Raw genomic sequence first — 25960 nt, 5'->3', positions numbered from 1 at the left:
TCATAGTTGAAAAATGTTTTATTTAAAAGCAATTGCCCCATGTGGAATATGTATATTTTAAGGATAAGCCTATCATATCAGCAGATTTTCAATATTTAAAAAAAAAAAAAAAATCTCCATGTGAAAGCACAGACAAACCATCACATACACATATCTCTGCATAATTATAGAGGAATACAGGAACTCTGACTTGAAGCCTAGCAACAGTATCCAAGTATTAGTTAGTCTGCTAATCAACTACCAAAAACTCACACACCAGCTCAATGTGTTTCATTTTCTAAAGCAAAAAGCAAACAAAAATAAAACAAAAGAATCCTATCACTTCTAGCTCCAGAGCTGCCGAAGGACAAGATGTACAATATAAAACAAACCTTGTTCACTTGAAGAAGAACAACCCATGTCATTTAATCCATCTGAAAATTCATCTCATCGCAAAGAACCAAGGCAAAAGAGAGATTTAAAAATAGGTTATCCGAGTCAAAGGATTACCAGCTTGCAACATATTTAATATCTGCATATCTGTATCTATTGAAAGCTTCAATATTCTTAGATATATATGATTGGGTTTTGTACCTCCATCCTATAGAAGCCATAGTAAATTCTGTATAGCAAATGCTTCCTAAATCTGCTGTGCTCATTTACTCACAGACAGCTGCAGGCTGGATGAAAACAATCAGGGATTAACTTTTCTATTCATCACATCTTTTAATCCATTACTTTCTCTTAGTTTGAAATAAATAAATGTATAAAGTCAAATAAACTATAAATGTTCTATAGCTAGTTAAAAAAAAAGAAGTTTTAAAATGGATGGTTTTGGGTTTTTTAAACAACCTGTAACTGCTATACTGTACATCAGGAGTATAAGTAATGTCTTCCTCAAAGCAGAAAAGAAGGTGAAACACTAGTCACTGAGCTGCAACATACTCCTGGGTTCCAAAGACTTTATAAAAAATTATAATTAAAATAAGCTACTTTGATGTTGTTATTATTCCTCAAAAAACTAATTTGGGGTCATGATGAACTGAAGTAATCTGAGAAGCCATACTAAGTATTTCATACTGCTTGTAAAACAAGTTTCTAAGTACCTTATGGTAATAGGTTTTCTTGCTTTATGAAAAATATTAATTTGTTTCAAATAGGATTACTTTTTAAATGATATGGCAATTTTCATTCACCTTTCATACATCTGTCAAGAAAACAAAAGTGATTCTCTGACATTTAGAACCTCGTAAAAGAAATAAAGACAAGGAAATCTGGATCTTGTTTTTAATCCTTTACTGATATCCTTTTTTTGTCTCCTCTGAATCCTTTAACTTTTTACATTTGATTTAGTCTTACAAACCTGCATCATCCCTGTCTGAAATAAGACAAATGTGAACTTTCTCTGTTAATGACAGCAAGGTGTCTTTTATTGTACTAAGCCCCAGGAATCATTTGCAAGGCTTTTTTTTTTCCTCAGTTTATTTCTGAAAATGGCAGCACCAGGTGAAAACAAAATAGTTATCTCTGCTAAGTATTTTTAATGCCATGGTTACAACAAACTGCTCACCCGGACACCTCATGTACTACTTGAGATGGAAAGAATAATTGACAATTGACAGTGGGAAAAGGAGTAAGGTAAGGAAGAAGCTACTTGCTCATAGAAGGGAAAGCACGTGTGAGAAAACCCACAGTTTTGAACTTTCTGAGGAAAAGATCAAATTTTTTTGAGAGTATGGAATAACTAACAGATTTTTATGCTGGTATCGTGGCTAAGCAGAAGCAGGTTCTACAAAACTCCGGTTTTCTGGGAGACACAAGGACTTACATCCAAAAAGGAATATAACTGCTTAGTGCAGCCTTGCCTGAATGAATGTTTATGTGCTGTAGATCAGAGTCATGAGAACAGTCAGCAGGTTTGGCTTCCAGGTCTCCCCCTTCCACAAATTATCCCTCATTTCATCATGAGCTTCCTCTGTGAAATCATCCAAGGGACAGAGCACTGCACCATCCAGAACAAAGACATAAGAGAAATCAGGCTTTCTACAGAATGAAGAAACCACGTGGAGGAAGGGAGGGAGGGAGGACCATTGTGGTACCTGCTCTGTAACCAAAGTGCTGCTGCTCAGTCACTCAGAGTACACCTACCAGCTTGGACTGCTCCTGACGGTTTTGAAACTCTGCATGACCTTACCTGTCTTGAAACACACTCAGCTTAGCCAACTGAGCGGCCTCTATAGCACAATTTTATGTAGCTGAGAAACTTCACTGGCAAAATCTCGTTTCTTTTTTTCCAAATGACTAGGCAGGGACTCCTTGGATTAATCAGGTTGCCAATGGCACCTACATCTTCTGTTCTGGATACAAAATTTAATCCATTTTGCTTCCATAAAAGTGAAGCAGACCAACTTCATCTCTTTGACTAAATATGTTGCTCACATTGGCCCTAAGTAGATGCTTTTATTCGGCAAGATCAGAGTAAGATAACCAGACACTACACACGTTAGAAGAACATCCCTCTCTTACCATCAGATGACCTACAGAGCAATGTGACATTATTTTTGCCCATTTGGGCTCTAAAATAAGTCTTTTTACGATTTTCTTTTTTTTAGAGAACCATATGAAGTCATGATTATTGCAGAAAAGCTGGTTTTATATATGCGTAGCTTTTCAGCATTTCAACACATTTGTCTAATATAAGTGCTTTATAATTAAATAAAAAGAAAAAGGAAGAACAATCACTGTGGGATTTGATCTGTAGAACAAAGACTTAGTGATTCGGTTGTAAAGTTTTCTAATGCTAGAGGATACCCTGATCATTTTCCACCTGAGCTGCTTCCCCATCATCTTCAACAACAGGGAGAGTCTTAGCACTACAGTCTGGCACAGATCCAGGCCAAGGGGAGTGGGGGAAGAAAAGAAAAAAGGAGACTCCCTTTAAGACACTCAATTCAGCTTCTTAACTGAACAATCCCAGACTTCGTGTATGGCTTAAAATGGTATACAACTCCAAATGCCAATGAAATATAATTGGCAGGCAAAGGTAGAATAGATAATAAATGACATACCCAGCACTTAAGCATATACATTTATTTCTGTGGAGCTCTTGTGAACCAGTACATTGGGATGTAGTGCTTTGGCTGACAGCAGGTTGCAGCCTCATCCCTTTAATCCACACACAGTGATACCCTCCCCTCCTGCGGAAAGGCTGAGCTGTGATCCCTGCCACTGAAGAAAGCCGCTCATTCACCGCAACGCATGGCACAGGACCATGAATCATAAGCATTACATTACTGCTGTTAGATCCTTCTAGTTGCAGTTTTGGCAACATTACTTGAAACAGCTTTGTGACTACTGACAAACTGGAAGACACCCACATAATACCTTCTGCAATCAAAGTACAAGTGACTTCCTACTGCAATAGTTTGGGACAACAAAATTACCTAAGAATAATGTTAATTAACACATGTCAAAACAGATGGACACAGATAGTGTAGTTCCTTGCAATGTAAGATTAGAGATTTCAAGCAAATACTATTTTTCATATTTCAAATATTTCAGTTTGAGAAATATAAAAACTTGTTTCTGTCACCAGAAAAAAACGCTCTTCAAAACTACTAAGTTAGGTCCAGCCTCCAATCACTTCCACCAATTAATTTTTTTCCATCATTAAGATGACATACCCAGGAAAGTAGGCAGATTCTTTTGGAAAAAAAATTATTGCCACTTATATTACTTAGCTGTGTACTAGGCATGCATTTCAAAAGTATCTACAGCTAAAGATAGTTTGCAATTAGATTAGGTCAGCAGTCTTCCAAGAGCAATGTGGAGTTTTTCCCAGTGCATCACCAAGCCCTCCTTCCAATAAATGCTGTTGTGAATAATCATTAATATCAATCAAGAGTTTCCCCCAGTTGTAATGTTAATTATTAAATGAGTCTAAAATAATTACAAAATACAAAGTAATTACAATTATTATACGAGCCTAAAATACTAGCAACAAAGTTTAATGAACTGGTTCAATATCAAAATTCAGTATCTACCCAATCTACACTTTCTGAGAGATGAAAGATGAAATGTTTCTCAAGAGATTTCATAGTATGATCCGTCCTTCTCATCTGCATGAGGATACTTCTCAATCCCTTTGCTATTCCTTCCCACCCTGCTGCCTCTGGGCTCTAAGGAGGTATATTACTCAAACAATATATGTTGGAATACATCCAAAACTACATGAATATGGGAAAGGAGGCCTTAATCCAGAGCAATTCTTTCACAGCCTTGAGTTTCATGTGAGCTGGCCTAGTTTTCAACATAAGTCAAATACTATTGAGTCACGGATTTTCATCACTAAGTTAAATCAGCGCAGACAACTCTACAGACCCTCCTGCCTCAAAAGGAATGCCTTTTTTCATTCAACTTCAGGACAGTTCTGTGGAACTTTAATTAACTGGAATTAAAGTATTTTAATTTATTTTAATTAAACTCTATTAGAAATAGCTTTTTTATATCACTGTTTTTTATTTTAATGGCAAAACTCTCTATGTAAAAAGATCTTTAAAAAACTTTAATGTCTTTTGTCAAGGACGCTTAACACCTGTTACTAGCCTTCATCCAGTGCCACACAGCAAACACCCTCAGAGGAAATGGTTTTATGAATATGGATAGACAGTTGCTGCCATATATTCATTTAATTGCGAAGAAGCATCTTTCTTTATCTTCTTCTTCTGATCAATTATTCCTGCTTAAGAGCTTCTTTAGGTTGATGCTGAAACAGCCTGCAAGAGCCAATTTGGCTCTTCCAGGTATGTGGCTGTGTATTTAATCTGTTACAAACTGTCTCATTTATACTTACAGAGCATCTGCCACTCTTTTGCATTACTTATCAAATCTTCATTTTCAGAGCATATTTTGAAAACATTTCCACTTTTTCCCTGTCTTCATTTTTTTAATAGAAAAGTTACTTCTAAAATCTCCCTGAATCAATACTGTCATTATCCCTGTAATCACATCTAACAGAAAATCACATTTACCATCTTTGCAAAATCCTGGTTTAAACATGTGTAACTTATCTTCAGTGCCTGTAAATATTTTACTTACCAATATCAGCTTCCCTGTGATTCTTGATATATTCAGCAAGCTCAAAATTTCCCGCTATTATAGCCACCTAAGGGATTGTAAAATAGTTACAATTAATATATTGTCATCACTTATTAAGTAAGAAATATGCATGTTACGTTACTGACAAACATCATACAAATATATTTTCATTTCACAAAGCAGAGTAACTGTTTATTACTTCAATTCTGCAACTACCACATGCAATACATTTCTGAAACAAGGCTAAGAAATGATAACTCAATCTATCTGTAAGCAGCACCGCCAGTCCCCCAGTTCCCTGTTTACTAAGAACACTGTAATCATGGAGATCCATCTCTAGGAGACTGCTAGAAGAGCTGTGGATTTTCATGTTGTGGCAGTCAAAACCAGCAGTGAACATTAAACACACCATCCCCAAAGCCCTGGGAGCTATACAGATGTGTGGGGAATGCTACAGGAGCAGGCTTGGAGAGGCACATTGAAGATACTATTTCTCTTAAATTGCTCCTGCCTCGCTACTTCCCTGAACAATAAGAGAAGCTACAATGCAACGTACGTGGGATAACCAGAGAAGTACCAAGAACTGCAATTATTCAGGTACTAATAAGACACCAAAACAAGACTAGAAAAGAGAAACTGGTAAAATTTATGTGTATATATAGCATTTAAAGTGCTTTGATAAATACAGTTCTAAAATAATAATTTTATTTTTTATTTATTTCCTGATTGTTGAGCACAGATGTGTAACTATCTCTTCCAAATTCTCATCTAAATGTCCTTAAGATGAGAATATGGATATGAGGAAAGAGATTTGGTTATGTCATTGCCGTCTCCTCCATTTTTCTTTCTGTCCTATTTTTGCCCTGAATATTGAGTAATTGCCTTTTCTGGCTCCATTTTGCAGCTTTGTATTACGACAGATACTGTTCCTCTAATGGCACCATGGCTTTCCCAATGCAGGTAAAAGAGATAAGTTGGGCTCACCTTCCTCATAGAAGCTTCTGCATATACAGGGTGCAGGCCAAAAAGCACCCAAACAAACAAAAAACACCCCAAACGTATTTAAGGACTCCTCCCGATATAGGACTACTGTCAGTCACGAAAAATGATTGAAAATTCAGGGAGATTTCAGAGCTGATGACCAAGAAAGATTATCTGCTGGTTTGTACCATTCCACAAATCTCAGGGATGATGAATAACACAAAGGAAGACTAAAGTGCTGAAATGGTCTTGGGGAGGTATAAAAATACAGTTAATATGAGTAGTATTCTTTAACGTAACAAGCATAAGATCTTATTCCTGCACTCACCACAGGAAATTGAATGGACAATTTTATTTATTAGCAACCAAAACAAACTAATATGGAAATCCCTGCAAATGAAGACTTTACACACAAGCAACAAGATACAGACAGAAAATCTTGATGATTATATATTTAAGTTTCCAAATCTGCTTTAAACGTTAGACTCATAGCAGGCCTAAATCATGACTCATGACCATTATATCCATTTAACCTAAAAATAAAATAAATGCACCTAGTCTGTGCACTTTTCATTAAGCATTGATTATTTACCCTATGCCTTCTTCTACCATTAGCGCATCTCATGTAGGGCTCAGAGTGGATGTAACATATATCCTACCGTGACACTGGAATAAGGCTCATTGAACCACAGTGGATTATGAGGACTATTTGCTACAGGCATGGGTGCACTGTCTTAGTAAAAATAATTCTCTGCAATACTCCTAAGTAAAACTAGATGGGACTATTGAAAGTCAGATTATCACTCTTAACACCCTTCTACACTCCTTCTGGTGACTTCATTTAAGGCCTGTTTTTAGACCTGAGACTCCCGTTGTATTAGTCCTTATGCTTCAAGCCATTACTCATGAATCCTTTCTCTACGCAGCCCTGGAAATCCTTGCGGAAGGACCCAGATTTAAACAAACTGTTTCAAACACAGTGAAGTAAACTCTAATTTATCTTTTGGTCCTAAGCAAGCAATAGTTGGTCTAGAGAAAGACAAACTGATTTATATTAGGTTGTGAAGCCTACTGGCTAGTAAAGGCAAAACTTTAAGGAAATTACTGTATTTAAAGTATAATACAGTATCAGAATAACTTTTTTAGATGACCAAACTAACTTTATAAAACAAATACCATTTATGATGTTTATGCTCTGAATCTAGGTCTTTCCCCAAGATCTTTTTTCTTTAAATGCTTTTCAGGTTCCACCTGGTTTTTTTCTTGGCAAATTGTTTCTTGCTTCACTAAAAATTTCTATGCAACATAAAGGCTAGATACAGTAATTATGTTTTCTTGTCAATTGTACCTATTTCATGGCAGAAAATCTATTCCACGTTTGTATAGCACCTAGAAGTTATACTCAACACACAGATGTGTGTTTTAAAATAATCCTCAGTGGGCAGCCATGAGCATGGCATGTGCAGTATAATAACTCTTGTCCTTTAAATAATTAACCCACATATAAAATCACCATACTTACTAGTGAAAATCACATAATCATTTTCTCATTACTATATTAACAGTAAGGAAATGCTTTGCTTTGGGCACTTTTCATTTGTGTTATGTCAAACTGATAGATTCTTGGGAGCCAAATGTGTTACAATGAATCAATAACGCTGTTTCAACATAACCTCACTTCTGCTTTTAGAACGCAGTTGAAAAAATAAAAGTGTGCTTCTTCTCAGGTATGTCATAAGAGTTCTGCATGCTGTAATACCTGCAAAGATCAAAAGATCAGGGAGGTCAGAGACAGAGGTAGCTTGGTGCACTGCAACCTCATCACCAACAGATACAATTATCCATCTGAAAATACTATTTTAACCACTAGTAAGACAAGCTTTATTCCAGGAACCACTCCTGAAAGAAACTGCTTCTCAGCATGGATAACATAACAGAATCTGGCCCCCAGACTGTCAAGTGTAACTCATAATTCTCCCTGGCAAACAGCACCATCAAAGTAAAGCAGCACTGTACAAACGATACCTCTTTAACTTAACATTCTGCAGCCTGGCTTGGTTCAGGTTCATAAAAGCAACATCTGTGTGTAGAGCAGGGGGGGTCCCTACATTAAAAGCAAGCAATAATACCTCTCTTCAACATTATCCCTAATTAGCATGTAAAATTCAAACAGGGAATTCACCAGTGACAGGCAGCTTGCTAGACAGCAGCCATGTTAGGCAAAAAAAAAAAATTTTGATACAGAGTAGATTTACAAACTCAAGTATAAACATGATGTTCAAGGGATAAACACATTTTATTACTTGAGAAAATACATTGCCAGATAGCTAAGAGACAGCTTGACAGAGAATTGTTCCTGTACTTCCTTCTGAATTAAGCTCTAGATTCAGCAAGCTCAAGGTACCATTTCTTTCCATTTAATTTACTCCAATTCGCTAAAAACAGTATGGAAAATTCTAACAGCAAAAATGAAGGAAAAATATGTTAAGTTCTAAAGAAAGCAAGAAAAAGTTAAAAAGTACAAATATTTCTTGGCATAACACCAATGTACTTCACTTGAATTTGATGGGTAAAGAGTGTGGGAGAAAGTGAAGTCAGAGAAAAAATGGAGAGATACAAAATCATACTCATTCAATTCTTATGATTGTTGTGCTTTGTAGTTTGCAACTGTAACGTCCTCTCCATCAAAAACATCTCCTGAACCAAAGTTGTAGTGTGTTCAAATAAAACCATAAGCATGAATGCATGAGGACAAGTGAATGGTCTTCACAAGATCCCAGGCTTGAACCAAATTAAGGTGAAGTCGTCCCTCAATTAAGACGAAAACTAAATCACAACCTGATTGAAGTCCTGTATTTGTACTAAATTTCTTAGTACTTTAGAAAAAAATAGTAACATAGTATCACTAGAGTTTGATTCTCTACACGCTTCATAATTTACATGTTTTTAAATAGCCACATTTTGCTTCTCAGGCTGTTCTGTAGTCAAATGCTAGATTTCTAATTGAGAGGTTATGGCAGGAAAGAAGGTTTTTGGGTTTTGTTTTGGTGTGTTTGGGTTTTTGTAAGTCATAAGGCATGTCTTCTTGGCAGTGAAAAAGCAGCATAGCCAGCAAAGCTTCAGTGTAAGTTTTTTTCCAATTCCACTAGGAACTGGATTCCAGTCATCAAAATGCATCATGTGCATGTTTACAGACATGAAATATTACCATGAAAGGCTGGAGGTAGCACTTTACAACTAAAGGCTATCTACAGGCTCTGTTGTGCTGAAGCTTCAAAAATTGCAGCCTTTTAAAAAACTGCATGTACAGCAGTCTTACTATAATGCAGGTTATTTCATTCCTGCAGCAAATGTCCTTTCATTCTGCCCTTTTGCCACAGACAATACACTTATCTTACATCAAAAACATGCATGTCCTTAGTCACATTATTCTGTAAACCTGATAAAGCCTGTTTATGCATCTTAAAAAAAAAAAAAAAAAAAGCAGCAGTTGCAACACTCATCTACAATTTCCACTAAAACCTGCATTTGTTTGACCTGCTTTTAAAGGGCATATTTACTTCGCATCAGCTCCAGAATCAGAAAGACTGCACTTTCAGTGTCACAGCATGGTGTCAATCAAAGTCCAGCTGAAAAGCATGACTAAGTAGTTCAAGCGCAACACTGTTAGACCCAAACCAGGACCTTTATCTGCTGCACTGACATTTGGTTGGGACCTCTGCTATATATTCTACCATACAATATAGATAACAGCAACTCCCTTAGGTTTTTTATCATCATTAGAGGCAATTGTATATGAATGATAGTCACCAAAGTGAATCACTTACCAGCTTCCTCCCAAATTTAACTGACCCCGCTAAGGGTGTTAACATGGGCACCTAATTATTTTCAAATTACATTTCGTAACATACATGACTGGCCGATTAAGTACACACACTTGCAACAGGGAAGTAAGCAGAAAGTAAAGCTAAGCAGGGAGGCGTATCTTGGTAGGAGTTAACTCATACAAAATAAAAAGAAATTAGGGTAAACCCATACAGCTAGACTGGCAGTGTCACCTCCTATTTCCAGGATACCCTGTCTTCATAATGTCATTCAAACAAAAAGTTAATGGAGTCACTGAAACAGATCACAGCTGAGACACTCAGAGGGCTGGGAAGCACAAAGCCATGGGGTTAATGACTCACTGGGCAAGGCAGCGGAGCAGAGACAAGAGCTGGTTGTCAGTGTCAGGGTACATAAGGTAGAGCGTGACCAGAAGCTGCATGTTTATATGGATATTTGCTCTGCTTAGTAGAAGTAAAGCTTGTTACAGTCACCCCATCGTCTCACTTACTGTCTCACAGACAGATGTTTCTTTCAAACGATGCAACTGGTTACAGTGCCTTACTATTTGCCATGCCATGCAAAGCCAGATGGTCTGCCACCAATTTAGTGAAGAAGGGAAGGAGTTTAATTGACACTGGGCTAGTTGCTATGGATGGTAACTATGTGACAGCTCAGTGAGGTAGAAACTTGAATGAATGAAGTAGCTGTGACACAGAGACAAGGAGCAGGGGGAAGCAGGCAGGAGACAGGGGTACCCCATGATTGCTAATCCAGCATAGGGCACTGGATGAAGAACAAAACCCTCCTAACTGGCAAAGCACCTTTAGAAGAGTATTTGTTTCTCCTGGCATAGCATTATTCTTAACCTCTGATTTTCTGCTATTAACAGTTAGAAACATTCCCTCTGGATACAGGCAGTTTTTAAGTTAGCTTTCAGAAATTAAACATTTGACACATCTCGTAGTTCTGCTTTCCTGAATCTTTTCCCCCAAAGAAACTGAAGTTTAAATAATTGCAAATAATACTACACTTTGTGAACAGTGAAACCTGACAGATGTCCACTTACAGATATCAATGTGACAGTTTCATGTTTTCAGACTCTGGACCAGATCTAAGTAGCAGCAATGACTCACCAGCGTCTCTCTGTTCAGCCTCATAAATGCAGTTCTTAATATATCAATTACTTACATTCAATTATTTAGGGTTTTTTAATTGTGATTAATGCAGTGTTTTGTTCCTTTCGGGAAATAGGAAATTATATATACACACACTTTACCTGTCACTAACCTTTCACAATTGATTTTTTCCACTCTTGAAATGTATCACAGGTAGAGGTTGTATTAAATTACAGCAAGGTCTTTGTAGCCTTTAGCAAATACAATTTTAGAGCTTTATAAGTTAGTCCCTGAAAGGCAAGCACCACAACTAAATTGCATTATTGCTCTTTGGAACAAACTGCTCCACCCAGTAAGAAACAATAGAAAAAAAGAGAGAAATTGAAATTGTCCCCTCTTGAATCCAGCCAATGAACTTTGACAAACTCTCTATGTGGGAGTGAGGAGAGCATCTCTTAGTGCATATCTGTTCTGCTCTTAATCAATGCTGCTGCAATTCCTTCTGCACATGCTTAAAATTTTAAACCAGGTGAGACATAACGCTTAAAATGCTCTGCCTAAATGAAGAGCAGAGGAAGCTGTTAGGGCTGCACAGTCACAGCTACAAATCACTATAAGCAGTTCATGATAAAGCAGGTGGGAAGTGCTGACTGTTTTTTCTAACCCTTCTCTTCAGGACAATTCCACTTTCCTAATGAAAGTACATTTTATTATTCTTTCCTTCAGGGCTCATGTTTCACCCTTCCATTGTCTCTGCTACATAGCAGTGATCACTAAATGACAGACTTTCAAGAAACCTTGAAATTGCACTGAGTTCAGGTACAGCACTACACAATAAAGGAGAGAGCTCTATCCCAGGACAAAAATGTGACTTCAGTCTCAACTTTGCTCGGTCTCAGCCAAGCAGCAAAAACGCAGGACATACAGGATACTCTGACATACATCTGCCCTACATGTTTCCATCTTCACATGGAACCGGAAGGAAGAGGTGGTATAACCCTGCAAATGAAACTGTAACCATAAGACTCTCCAGAAATTGCCTTCCACTTAAACCATAGACTTGTAAAATAAATTATTTATTGTACCACTGAGGACTGCATTATTTCAACAACGAAGAAACACCATTCAAGCAGCAACAGCCATTATGCAATAGGATTCCCAATCAGCAAAGACTCATAAGAAATCAACACGGAGAAATGGTTGGGATCACTTCGTTAATAAAGAGACTGCTGGAAAAGCTCTTCCATGTGTCATAATTACAATGTATTTTCTTAGTATTAAAAATATAAGAAATGTTATCTTTTTAATAAGCATAAGTTTCCAGATGAAAATCGTATCAACAATTCACCCAATAGCTGCGATATCAAAAGACAATCTCTAAACCATTCCATTATAATCACAACCTCTGGAGACAAGCACTTCTATATTTGATATGAAAATCTAATGGTGCTTATGGTGGGGCAATGAAAAGGCAACGTAGTTCAACATCAACATATTTCTATTGTGTACTCTCAAAAGAAAAGCTCTCCCTAATAAAACAAAGAGCTAAAGGCTTTTTGGAGTCTAAAGCCACTTCGAAGTTTTCACAGAGCGCCATCAAGTATGTAGTAGCCATCTGCAAGGACATTAGAAAGTTAAGTTTAGGTCATTAAGCATGAAGGCCCTGCCCTCACGTATGCCTGCACATGCCTGTGCAGCACATAGCACCATGAGGTTCCTTCCCTGATAAACAGTGCCACAAAATCATGCACCACACTGCAGACTCAGAAAAAAAAATAATCTTAAATTGATATGCATTGGTTGCTTTCATATATGAGCAGCATGTAGATTTTAAAACTCTTTTCAGTGGTACAGATGGAGTTCAGTTTGGAAAAGAAGAAGTAATCTGTTCCAAATTTCTTTTCCATAGGTGTAGGAGAAAAATGTCCTGATCAAACACTATCGGTTTCTTATGCAATTTCAAAGAGCTTATACATGAAGGCAACATTTATTTATTGAATTAATACAAGAACATATCTAGAATTCAGTTTCCATTAGAATTTGGCAAGCATTGTTCTGAGCTCAAATCACAACATACTTAGGTCTTTTCAATTAGAGAAGACATTAAGAATTCAATAAATACAATAAAATGGGTTATCTTCTGAACCAGTTGGAAAATTCTATGTGGTTACAACAGCTATATAATCTAAAATAGAAATGCTGATTAATCATGAATTCCGGATTTTCCTTTCCAAAGGGCAAAGTATCATCCCACATTTTGTAGCTGTATTGATTACAGTTGATTTTTGACTCTGAGGCTAATTACATTGTAAAATAAAACTAGTGGAAGCTTCTTAGTTCACCTCATTATAAAATAAAACTAAACTGTTGATTAATATGCTATTAATATCACTAATTCACTCTCTTTTTCTAACAGCGCTCCTGAATACATACAATATGGATGACATGAAACATGACCTCAAGAAGAAATATCTGTTTACATTACGGAGACAAACATGTACCTTCACATTCCAAAACTTTATTTAAAAGTAATCAGTTTTGAAGCTGGGATGCAATACATCCAATTAGAAAAATGTCAGAAGCAAAATTATTCTTTTAAAAAGTTTATAGTTGTGTAATATTTTGTGCATATAATAAGATAATGTTTTTGTTGAAAACAGAATTTGTTAAAATAAAACTTATAAAATTAATTTTATCAATTTGAAGCTTTATTTCAGGTATTAGATTTTGAAGTTTCAGTAAAATTCACTGAAATAAGATGACTAAGATATATATAGAATTTTAAAAAGCAGTAAAATTTAATATTGTTTTCTTTCAATAATAGTCAATAAAGATTTATATAAAGTGAAGAAATAACACACATTCTCTACCAGGACAATAAAATTCTGGCAATTTTCCTAAATTATTCTGTAGTAACATTATGAAAGAATATAAGTAAAAAAAATCACACTCAGCATTTTCATACATGCTTCTTTCCTGGACAGAAAATAATTCTTAACAATTTGATTATATAATGTAATACAAGCTTAATATTGCGCATTTTGAAAGGAACTTTGTATATTAATGTATCCAATGTCCAGTAGATGGCAAAATATCAGCAGCTATCACCTTTCATCTTCTTGACACTTGCTTAATTTAAACCCCGAAGTATTTTTTGTTCTTTTTTCTTTCTAGTTTCCACTTTCTATGTCATCAGATAGCAGGATTAGCTTTACCTTTTGGATGTTTTCTTTATGTTATCTGCTTGAAAGACAATTTCATCTTCATCAGTTCTTGATACAACAAAGCACAATAATGTTACTATCCTTTAAATAGTCCTTTGAAGACAGTTTCTTCACCACTGAATTTTTTTTCTCCACAAGCATGCTGCTGCTACTGTTCCCAAATTTGCCAGAACATGTTAGAATACTGTGTACAAAAATCTCTTAGCAACAATATCTTAGTGTCTAACATTTTCCTTCTTCCAACTATGATTCACAGAGCCATCTGTAGTCAGATATTGACATGCAGTATCTTAAAATAGATACCTTACATTTGCTCAACAACTAGTTTTAGCATCTGAAAATATAAATTATGGGAAAGGGCCAAGATTTCTTTGAGGCTCTTCATCATTCTCTTGATCATTTTAGCACTGTTTAAACAAAGGCTTGCCACGATCACTTCGCCTTAGTATTAAGGTCAAAGTATTCATGCTTTCCAGAGCGCAGCAAGTAGGCAGCTCCACTGTGCTGGGTGCAGTCCCTTATGTAAGCCCTCCAAGCAATCTCAACTGCTTCCCCGGGGAGGACCACCTCACACTGGTATCCTGGCTATTCTTTAACAGTAAGCGAAGACTAGATTTTTATACTTCAAGTACTGCTACAGGCAGCACTAAGATCTAAGTATTTTTCACACCCTTGGAGCCTAAGACTCACGGGAAGTACCCAACAATGGGTGGGACAAGGTCAATGTCTCAGCTCAGCAATAGCAAGAGACTGAAGGGAATGCAACACTGTCCCACACTGTTCAGGGAACGGGAAAAAAAAAAAAAAATCTTACAACTGTAGCCTCCCAAGCACTGTTTCTGCCTCCCAAAACTCTTACAAAGTTTTCACTCAGAAGAGAAAGGGTCTTGTTTTCAACTACATCAAACTATCTATCAGTAGCTAAAGACTTTGCATAACACAAGTTATTTGTTGCAATGAAGTGTGCAATTTTGCATAACTTAGAAGAATAGCATGGCAATAAAATCAAGAAACGTTAATTAAAAAATAAACATACTCAGTAGACTATATAGAATGATTTGGTAGCATGGCTTTGAAACAAGCTTAAGTGTAAGGAACACACTTCCACCTCAGTGAAATCAAACAGAATTTTATCCACTTCGAAGAACTAGAATTTTGCCCTCAATATTTTTGAGCAATTAATATTTTAAAAGCAAGCAAACATAAAACAATGTTCATCCAAATACACAACATGTATTTAGCTGAATATTATCAAAGTAGTACACTGCAAGCATAACTGTTGGCACATTTCCATTGCTAAAATGCTGGTTTTGCTTGCAAGAGGTTTTACAAGCCCCTATGGGTCTTCTGAAATACACTCAGTAGCCACAAAGAAGTGCCATAGCTGACTAGCTTAGTGAATACAAGTCAAAATTAAGAGGTTAGCACACTGAATGGCCTCCTTTTAGTCTCTTTGTGTCCTGCAGTGTTGTCTTAACAGGACTCTGTACTGGACTAAACATTTAAAATGCCTGAGGCAGCCTTTGTTCATTTTCCAGTAACCTTATTATGATTTAAAAAGTAGAAACCATATTCTATTTTACACTGTCCTTTCATGAACATACACAATAGTGTTCTTAAGAATTAACCACTCTTATGAACAAGAAATGACTGAAAACCTTCAGATTAAACTACACCTGTACGGATACCAAGATAAAAAAAAAATAAGTGCCTTACAATATGGGAGCAAATCACTTCTCATCATCTCCCTTTCTCAGTTTGAAATGCAAACTTAACTCCATGACAAAAGGATCTGTAGTTATGCAAGAACCAGCTTGCCAGAAAGTGTTGAACTGAACACTCCAGCATGTCTACTAAAGTTATCATGAAACATGTCAGAAAGCAAGAAAGGAACATGTAGGCAAATTTACCCAGGGCACAACTTCACTTCTCCACAGCATTCTTTTATTTCCTCCTGTTTCTTTGGATGAGAAATTACTAAGATTTTTAGGTTACCTTACTTTGTACAGATTGCATTAAGCCTCCTCCATGGGCACTGCATGTATTGGGAAATTTAATGTTAGTATCTATTCTAAAAGTAGAGAGAAAGATTCCACCTTTCTGCTTCTCTGCTAAAATGCCACCTAGGAAGTCATTCTCAAGATGCATTTTTCTATGCTTGTGTTTTAATAATTAAAATGGAAAAGAAAAAGCAAACAGTGTGATACACATTTACAATTACAGACTCATTCAACGGGAAAATCTAGCTCAAGCTGGAAAGAGCCATCAAAAGCCAGTTATTACATAATCCTTATTACTGCTACATGGGCGAGCAGCAATTTCAAAGGAGTATTTACTAAAAGCAGATAAAGCCAGGTTGCAGCATCAGATGAATCAGATAAAATACAGCCAGTAATAAAATTGACTTAATTTCCATCCCCCCCACCCCCAGTAATATGCTAAATCAAAAAGCCATGATTTACAATCTTCTTCAGATGAACTCCATCAGAAAAAGATTGAGGAAGCTATTGGCTAGATTCTACCTTCCTTGAAATTACAGTAAGTATCAGGTTATACAGAAAATTCAGCTCAGTGTGTATAGGTCTATGCTGCTGTAGGGCAAAAGCTTCCACCTCTGAAAGCAGTCCTACCTCATGGAAAAGCCAAAATGTGCTGTATTAGCATCTTCTTCCCCAAACACTTTCAGAAAAATGTCTTCCTACTCACAGCAGGCAGTAGATACTGCCCACTATTTCACAGTAAAAACTGTTGATGGGATTCAGTTCTGCAAACACTTAATAACAGAGTGTTGTTTAAACTGCTAATCCAAATGGCTGAAAACGCTTTCTGAAAGCCCTTAGGACAAAATGCATCAGGTTAACAAAATACTATGATTATTCTACCTAATACATTTGGTGGATTTGTTCCAAACTCTGTGGGGTAACTATAACAAAACCTTTGGAAACAGCAGTCTAGTAAAAGCCAATGCCAACAACACGCTTTGATGAAGACAGATGCAGGACAGCAGCATATGCCAACTGTTTGTCACGAATGTTCTCTCCAAATGGAAGAGATGCTAAGTCTCTCCTAAAGGCATAGATCCTCCACTTTCATAAGCAATAAGAACTCTCTCTGGTACTGCCAGAAATCAACACTAAATAGCCTGTGTAGTTATGCGAAAGCAAGAGATCATGCCAGCACACCACCCAACCATCATAACCACCATCACTAATCCATACCTGCAGGCCTGAAGTGCCCGCGAGTCCCACTCACAGGCTGTGCTGAGCACTGGTTGGACACAAAATAAAAACATCATTGTTGCCCAGAAATGCAAATGTAAGTTCATAGAATCATAGAACGATTTGGGTTGGAAGGGACCTTTAAAAGTCATCTAGTCAAATGCCTCTGCCATGGGCAGGGACATCTTCAACTCGATCAGGTTGCTCAGAGCCACATCCAACCTGACCTTAAATATTTCCAGGGATGGGGCATCTACAGCCTCCCTGGGCAACCTGCTCCAGTGTTTCACAACCTCACCGTAAAAAAATTTCTTCCTTGTATCTATTCTGAAGTATTGACAATCCATTTGGACACAAGCAGACAAAGCAACAGCAGGACACCACTGGGCAGAAGCAGCCACAGCACAAAAGATTTCAGTTTCTCTGATATTTCTGGTTCATTAGTACTAATTCAACCAACATCACTAAAGCTATTACATGCACATAATAGCAACATAGAAAATGTAATAATGTATTACATTTTATAGAGAAACTGAATGGTATTAATATCTTAAAACAACACAATTTAACAGTAAGAAAAACTTAAATGTAGCAGATTACCACAAGCATGCTTATCTATGATTTATGAAACAAATTTCCCATAAGGTTTAACCTTCTTATACCACACACACAGGTACAGGAACCAAGAATTCATAAAAGAACATCTCTCTTCTCTCCTGCAGTTAAAGTTGGAGCACAGTCTGATATATTACACTTTTCTGCAAGAACACTAAGAAAAAAAACACTGGATATCTGCCACTCTCTAGATGTTTATATAGTGCCTATAATTTCCATTTCAATACATGTAAAACCCTGGCAACAATGCAACACAAATAAGTGGACATTTTGTATCCATCTTGTTCATATAGCTCCCATCTTAAGACTAATGAGGGGTTTTGATGTCTTAGAGACACATTTATTTACCCCAAATTTGCTTTAAACCCATATAAATACAAAAATTTCTTCTGATAGACATAACAATGAAATGAAGTACTTCCAATGGCAATACTGTGCTCTTTATAGCTACAGAAAAAAATACACACTGTTGTCACAGCTGACCTTTTTACAAGAATAAGACATGCTATGTGTGACTGCTCAGTTATGATCAGGCTATTTAAGAACTTAGCCTTGCTTCCTTCTCTTCTAGAATACAGTATAAAGAAAATCACAGGAGCAATATTCAATACTGCTATCAAAATTCTAGAATTAAATTAAAATTATACAAATCTCCATTACCTCTTGCAACTTCACCCATGACAACTAACAACATCTGAATTGTTCACGAGCCTTTCTTACTCTGAGGCAAGAAGTGGTAGTGACCCTTACCATTTAGTTTAATTTGTTCCATTTTATAACCTAGTTTCAGCTGCTTCTGAGCTTTTAGAAGTTTTGTGGAAAAACAAACAGATTGGCTCCCAGCTACCTCAGAGACACTGTCTTTCCCAGGGAAATCCTGCTGCATGTGAGAACACCTGAGGCATTTCAGCTGAACACCCCTGTTTGAGGAGGAAGAGAAAGCACAGAGCATGGGGGATTAAAAAAAAAAAAGGGGGCGGGGGTGGGGAGGGGAGAATGATCTCTGATAATTTCCACAGAGCACAATACAAAAGATGGGTTTCACGGAGACTCCTCCATAAGTTTACAGTCACATAACAATTGTGCAGCAGGAACAGCTCTCTTTAAAAGAAGATACATTCTGCACTAAGTATTTTAAGCATCTCCAAGCGTGGCAGTATTTTGCCTTTCTCAATAAAAGAGAATCATATCATTTAATTTCTTTATGTTTTCCTGTATTACTTTCATTTGTCTGCTTTTCTGAAAAATGACAGGGTTAGAAGTTATCAGCCAGCACTACGCAAACCAGCACTGGGTCAACGTGAATTATTTTAACCACATTCTGTACCTATATATATTTTTCTGCTCCTGTAACTCTTACTATATCCAGCCCTTATCAGGCCAAGCAAGACTATTAGTGAAAGCTCCTTAGGCTGAGATCCAGCTTTTCAAAAGTAGCTACAATATCTTCAGAAGTAGTTGCGACAGAAGCATCTTTGCTGTCTCATGTTTTCAGCAAGAGTATTACATTCTGCTCTGTTATCTTCTTGTCACCAGCTGTGCAATGAACCAAATATTGACCTTTGGTAATTGTACCTCATGTACCAGTAAGAAGCATCCACCGAACAGTTTGTCAATACTTCACAACTGACAATAGCAGGAAATGTGCTGACACCTAGGTCACCTCTAACTTGCCATCAAGCACTTTCTTTTTGGAACTGTTACCTGGAACAGTAACTTGTATCCCTACTATCCTCAGGAATATTTTCATCTGCACATATTTCCCCTAATACCCTAAAAGATACTATATCAGCACCACAAAGCCATCGATGTGCCCAAGGCGATGGGCAAATTTCCCCAAGAGCCTTATTCTCAAATGAGAACATGTGTTCCATTGTATAAATAGCATTTCAAAGTAAGTGATGAGAAAACATAACTAATCATTGTTTGCATCTGGATATATCACCACGAGACCTTTTTTTATTATTATTTTAATTATATCTTTTTAAGAAATTACGTTGAGCATGCCTACATGTATACATACTCACACACTTTTATTTTTAAGGGAAAAAGCCATAGTTGGTTCTGGTATGGTCACTTCTGTAGATTTAAAAACGCTAAATGCAACTCTTACAAATACCTCTGTCCTGAGTCTTAAAAAGCCATTTGTAGATTTTTTTATTATGCTTATTCTAGTACTTTTGGTGCTTTTACATGATTAAAACTTTAACTGTTTTCCTATCAATATCCAAATATGACAAATAACAACTAAGTGCAAATTAGACTGTACACTCTTCCATGACAGATTGTCCTTTACCTATTATTTCTGTACTGCAAAACACAATGTAACCAATCAATGCAATCAGTGACTTTAACATAAAAAAATGAAACCAAAGCAAGTATGAATAAATTCCATTACTTGAATCAAATAAAAAAAAAAGCAAAAAAAGCAAGAAAAAGCGGAAAGTCCAACTAAAGGCAGAATGCATCACAAGAAGACAGCTATATTTTTTGCTAGTAATACCCAATATTCAACAATGCATTCTTCAGACAGGTGCTCTGGGAAAGGAATTAGGATGAAAATAAACACCTGGCAAAAAACAAAGTCCTTGTGTAATTCATATGCTCCATTAACACAACAGTTATATAATTTAATATCAAGAGAGAAAACATATTTGTAAAGATGTCTTTTTGAGGCACCGGACAGAGATTATTGGTTTTAAAATTAGCTTTCTCAGAGTTTCATCCTTTTAAAAGTAAGTCAGAGACAAAAAAATACCTGAGAATAACTTCTTGTCCTTTGCCTGTAATTTTCATCAAAAAGATGGACATTAAAAATTATAATAAACTAAAATAAAATTGGGTTTTGGAAAGTCATTCTAGTGATATGCCAGATAATTAACAAGACTGATTTTTACAGACCACTAGCAGGGCTGGGAGCACTGCATGCACATCCAGCTTGTGACAGCCCCAGCCTCCCTGGCCTCCCAGCTCATCCTCCCCACCCGAGGCTTCCTCCCCAGCATTGCTACCCAAGTAAGAAAGACTCTCTTTTTATACAGTCAGTCCCAATCTCCCCTCTAATCTGATTTTCTTTCTCTTCTGTCCTTGATGATTGAAAAATCTCCCCAGGACCCTTATCAATCTTCATCTTGTTCTATTCTACTCTTTCAGGCTGGGGCTCCCAGCCTGAGTCTCAGCCAGTCTTGCACTTTCTCACCCGTCTCCAAGCTCATTGCTCACTTACCCATGTCCAGTTGTGCCTGTCTATATTCACCCCAAGCCAGCTTGGTTTCCAGATACACAGTCTGGTTTTGGAGCCCCTGTATTAGAGTCAGACTGCAAACTGGTTTACACTGCCATGTTATTAACATGGTGATCACTGACAGCATGCAGAGCAATTAAAGAAAACAAAACAAAACAGAACAACATAACACAACAGGGGAGATGGGACAAGGAGAGGTGGGTCAACAGAGTTCCAGTATGAGCAAAACAACACATGTTTTCCCTCACCCATACTCCAAAACAGCTGAATCATTTTGGTTTTCCGAACAATGTCGCCTGAGATACCAGACACAGAAATTTTCATTTCAAATTATTCAAATTTGGCAAAAATATGAGCAACTGAAAACAGACGTACAGCCAACACACTGAAAGGAACAATTCTACCTGCAGCGGACATGGAAGGTTGCTGCTCCTCCTGCAATCTATAGAACATTAGCATATTAATAACCCATGCTGCTTTGGGACAGCAATGGTCAATGACAAGGTACATTTGAGAGAGAAATAATTTTCAGATGCAACTCAGCCATCAAAAGGTGCCACTAAATGCCACCTCAGAATAGTTCTTTATTTTTGAACACACACGCTTTAAAAACCCTGACTAATTATCAGTGCTATTAGCTCTAAGCTTGAAAGTGCTTTATAGCCCATATGAAAACATATGAATTATTCATACAGAGCTTCTGCTCACTAAAAGAAAAAGGAAAAACATGATAAACAAGGTGCATGTTCCTTTTAACTTATACAACAGAATTTCAATAGATTGTAAATGCTGCAAAACTCTGAGATTTCTGAGTTATTGGATTAACATTTGCCAGATAGATAAGAAGTTATTTTACATTAACCTAGGAGCACACAAAACGTGTGGAAAACTAAGTAGCTATGGATGTTGATAGGATATCATGGCTTTTCTGAAAGGATATGTTGGGAGATTTTACTATTAAAACAGAAACTGTAATGGTTAAAAAAAATACCAAAATCTAAAACCACTGGAAACTTTAAAGCTCGCCTATAGCTAGAACAGAAGTTACAGTTCAGCATTTCATAAACCTGCTTATGAAAGCTGTCAGTCAATGCACTGTCTGTCAGTGGCAAACATCGTGTTTCAGCAAGCTCTATCATCAGGTATGAATGGTTGCGGAGGCATCAGCAGTACTTTCGGCAGGCATGGTTGAGGACACGTCCAAGTTCAGTGCTACAAATGAAAGCACAGACCTGCTCCAATTTTAGGTGCTTCAAAAGAAAAATAGCCAAGCACAATGTATGAGTGTCTTACCAGCTAGCACTTGCAGTTCTGTAATGCCAATGGGGTTTTTTCCCATCTGTTAGCACAGAATAATTAGCATGTAAGGTACATAGATTACCCAGCCAAGACGGGATGGATAAGTATGTGATTAATAAACGGAACTGGCAATATAGTATAATGATATGGCACAGGTTTCATCTCGCCTGTAATTGCTAGTCAGCCTTTAACCAAAATGCACAATACACAAAAAATTCTCACACTTAGACAGAGGACAGTGATGCAGGAATTGCCCTAATCTACTTGGAATATACACAGGGAGGAGATTCACCGCACATTCATGCAAGTGTTCATACTTACTAGCAGGGGGGAGCCCACAAAAAACATACCGAGAAATTTCTGCTGACCCATATTCTGTTATTGCAGAGTACAGCCTATCAGCACAACCTATTACACTTCACAATCAGGCAGACTTTTGGCTATGGGTGACATCAGTTATACTCAGCACTGATTATTAACTTAACGGACCCCAGTAATCAGTCAGGATGGAACATACTCCTTCAAAGCTAGCTAGTAAAAGCTTATGTGCTTAATTGGGAAATACAGAAACTTTTTCATGGCCTCAGCACATGCCAATACCATTCCAACACTAACTCTGCTAGACACTGAAAAGGCAAAAATAACAGCCAGATCCCAGGCAGAGATGTGTACACAGTGTGGGATACCTGAAATAAGTGGCACAGAGTTCAGCCCAAATTAGTTTTCCTTCCATATGAACTGGTAAAACCATGCTTGTTTTAATAAGCACTGTGATTTGGTAATAAGTGAACACATGCACATCTTTTTTTTTTTGGTGGGAAAATTTACATTCATTGGACACTGACATTAGATATAAATTCTGCTGCTCATTTTCATTGAAACAAATAAAGCTTTGGCAGGCCTTGAAAGCAACACACAAATTTCTCCGTGTCTGGATACTTTTGTTTTACAGAATAGCATAGTTTTCATATCATCAGTTTTCTAAGCAGCAATTCAAAAGCATCGTCCTTTTAGATTTCTGAGAAAAGAATATAATGGAGGTTACCCAAAGGAATAGATGCTGCAGCTACAACCATTCTCATTATGTACATATGAGATGCTTCAATGTTCCTTGCTACTGATTACATGAGTAAACATTTTTAGTATGCAAAATCCTATTAACTCAAGGGGATTCTGCATAATTTTATAACAGCTCCACTTGTGGTGTTTGATCAACTGGGTCAGCGACAGATGGCAAAGAATTAATTCTAATGCTGCTTTATTGCAGTGCTGGCATCAGGGTTTTCTCTACCAACTCCATTTGGAAAAACTAGAACTTTTCCTACATTCCCTACACCTAAAAATAAGACACCATAGAGTAAAAAGATGGAAATATTTTTTTTTTAAAGTATGAGGCTCTAGAAAGTGTAGAACAAAGCCTACTTAATTGTCAGTCTTTCTGCCTGTGCTAGAGGAAGAGTGACCAGTCAAAAGCGCAAGCATCAGAAGCGTAACATATAATAAACAGTAACAAATAGGGGTTTATTCCATAGGGACAGGAGACAGTTCATTGATCAGTAAGTGCACTTCCACAGCTATGCCGTTCTCTTAAAATTATTCCTTCTGCCTCCTGTGCTTACTTGATTTTATTTAGTTTTGGCTCGTTATCCTTCACTTTTTGAAGCCCTACAACCACCAGCACTAGCTTTCACAAATACTTTCTTTTCTGCCTTTCTCCTCTGTATTATTCTCTTCTAAGAGGAAGAACAAAAATGTTGCAGTAGTCAGCACAAAAAGAAAGACAAATGGAAGTTAATCTACTTATCATTGTACTATTCCCACATAAAATCCTAAAACAAAATAAAAAGTTAATCTCATAGACAGGAAGTAATAAAATAATCTGTCAAGGTAAAGAAATGACACTGGAACACATCCCCCCAATTATTAGGGTTTTCTCTTATTCCATATTTTAATCACTTCATAACTCTAAGTTGCACTAGTAAGTATTACCTAGTACTTAGTGAATTAGTGCTTAGCATATATTTAGATGGCAAACTATTAGCAGTCTGAAAATGGCGCCTAAAATTAAATTATTAACACAGTGTTTCCCCAATTTTGGGAAAATGGTCCCAAAAGTAAACAAAAGATCTGGCTGGGATTTCCAGGCAGAACTCTTAATCTCTTGAGATACACAACTTATGTCCAGAAAACCTTCAAAATATGGAGATAATTAAATTGATATAGAAATATTTGGCTGAGTTGTGTGTTTTTTAAAGGCTGAAACTCAGAGGTGGTATCTACATATTAACCTTGACAAGCCAACTCAGAGACCCACATGGACATAGTTAATATTCCAACTATTTCACCTGCCAAAGTATGAGAGAAAAGGCGGCCTTCTGTGATTTCTATGCCAGTATTATCCAAAGTGAGGAAGTAATGGAAAACATGCAACAAGCAAAGGTGAATCAGGATTTCTTTTGGTTGAAAGACTATTTGGTTTTGGGAAATAGCCCCATCACATTGCAGAATGAGACAGTTCCTTTTAATGGTACTACGCCATCATTCTTCCAGAAGCATTATTTTCTATAACTTGAAAAAAATCTTTCTGTTCATTTTTCTTAAAACATAACAGCTTCCATCCCTATGTTTCACATGTCATTTGCATTATGAATGTTTCTCTGAAATCCAGGCTAATTAAGACTGCCTCAAAAATAAGGGCTTAAGATTGTCAGCCATACCTGACAACCCTGTGGACAAACAATTTTCTTCCATTTGGATTTTCAATTCAGCTTTCTGAACGTTCTTTCAAATAAGAAAACTGTAAAAAAACATCCAGTAAATTCTTACTAATCCAAAGACCTCATTGATGTTTGCAGACATACATGACAGTTTCAACTTTTACCACTGACAATGCATTAAATCAGTCCCAACCAGAAACTTAGCCCACCCCTCACACCCAAGGAAGGAAGAACTTCATTTTGGCTAAGTCAATAGGGGCCAAGCAAAGCTTAGCTGCCCAGTCACTCCTTAGATCTCTCTTACACAGACTCTTGGATCTCTCTTCCGTGGAACTGAAGATAATGACAAAGCAAAGCACATCTGACTGCAAGATACCAATGATCTCCTGTTTTGTCATCAACCACTCATAAAATTCTCACACACATTGACAGTGTCACCAGATCAGCTAAAGAGGAGTGTGTTTTCCTCTCATTCCTAATTATTCCAGGAAATATTCATTTATGGCATTACACAAAATCCACAGTTTTCAAAATGATAGTTATCTTATTCTACAGCTGTTTTCAGCCTTATGCAGTGTAACTTCTCCACAAAACCAAGAGTTCAAAAGAGATTTTCTTCCAAATATTTCTGGGGGGGCATGGG

The 25960-nt window shown here is 36.9% G+C and overlaps 1 protein-coding gene across 4 annotated transcripts in view; it reads right to left on the bottom strand.

The window, feature by feature from the left end:
- Nucleotides 1-25960, bottom strand: part of SHANK2 (SH3 and multiple ankyrin repeat domains 2) — a 320358-nt gene that overhangs the window by 258777 nt on the left and 35621 nt on the right. For 3 of the 4 annotated variants that reach the window (XM_080404889.1, XM_080404890.1, XM_080404891.1), the window contains exon 10: nucleotides 5077-5143. In XM_080404889.1, the coding sequence (XP_080261015.1) occupies nucleotides 5077-5143 (67 nt within the window). Of the gene's footprint in view, nucleotides 1-371; nucleotides 25057-25960 lie in introns of those variants that run through there. The other variant, XM_080404892.1, reaches the window with a different exon arrangement.

This window comes from Falco punctatus (assembly GCF_963210335.1).
Source record: "Falco punctatus genome assembly, chromosome: 10".
Taxonomy (NCBI): Eukaryota; Metazoa; Chordata; class Aves; order Falconiformes; family Falconidae; genus Falco; species Falco punctatus.
The sequence above is the reverse complement of the archived record's forward strand: the minus strand, read 5'-3'. Positions and strand labels throughout refer to the sequence as shown.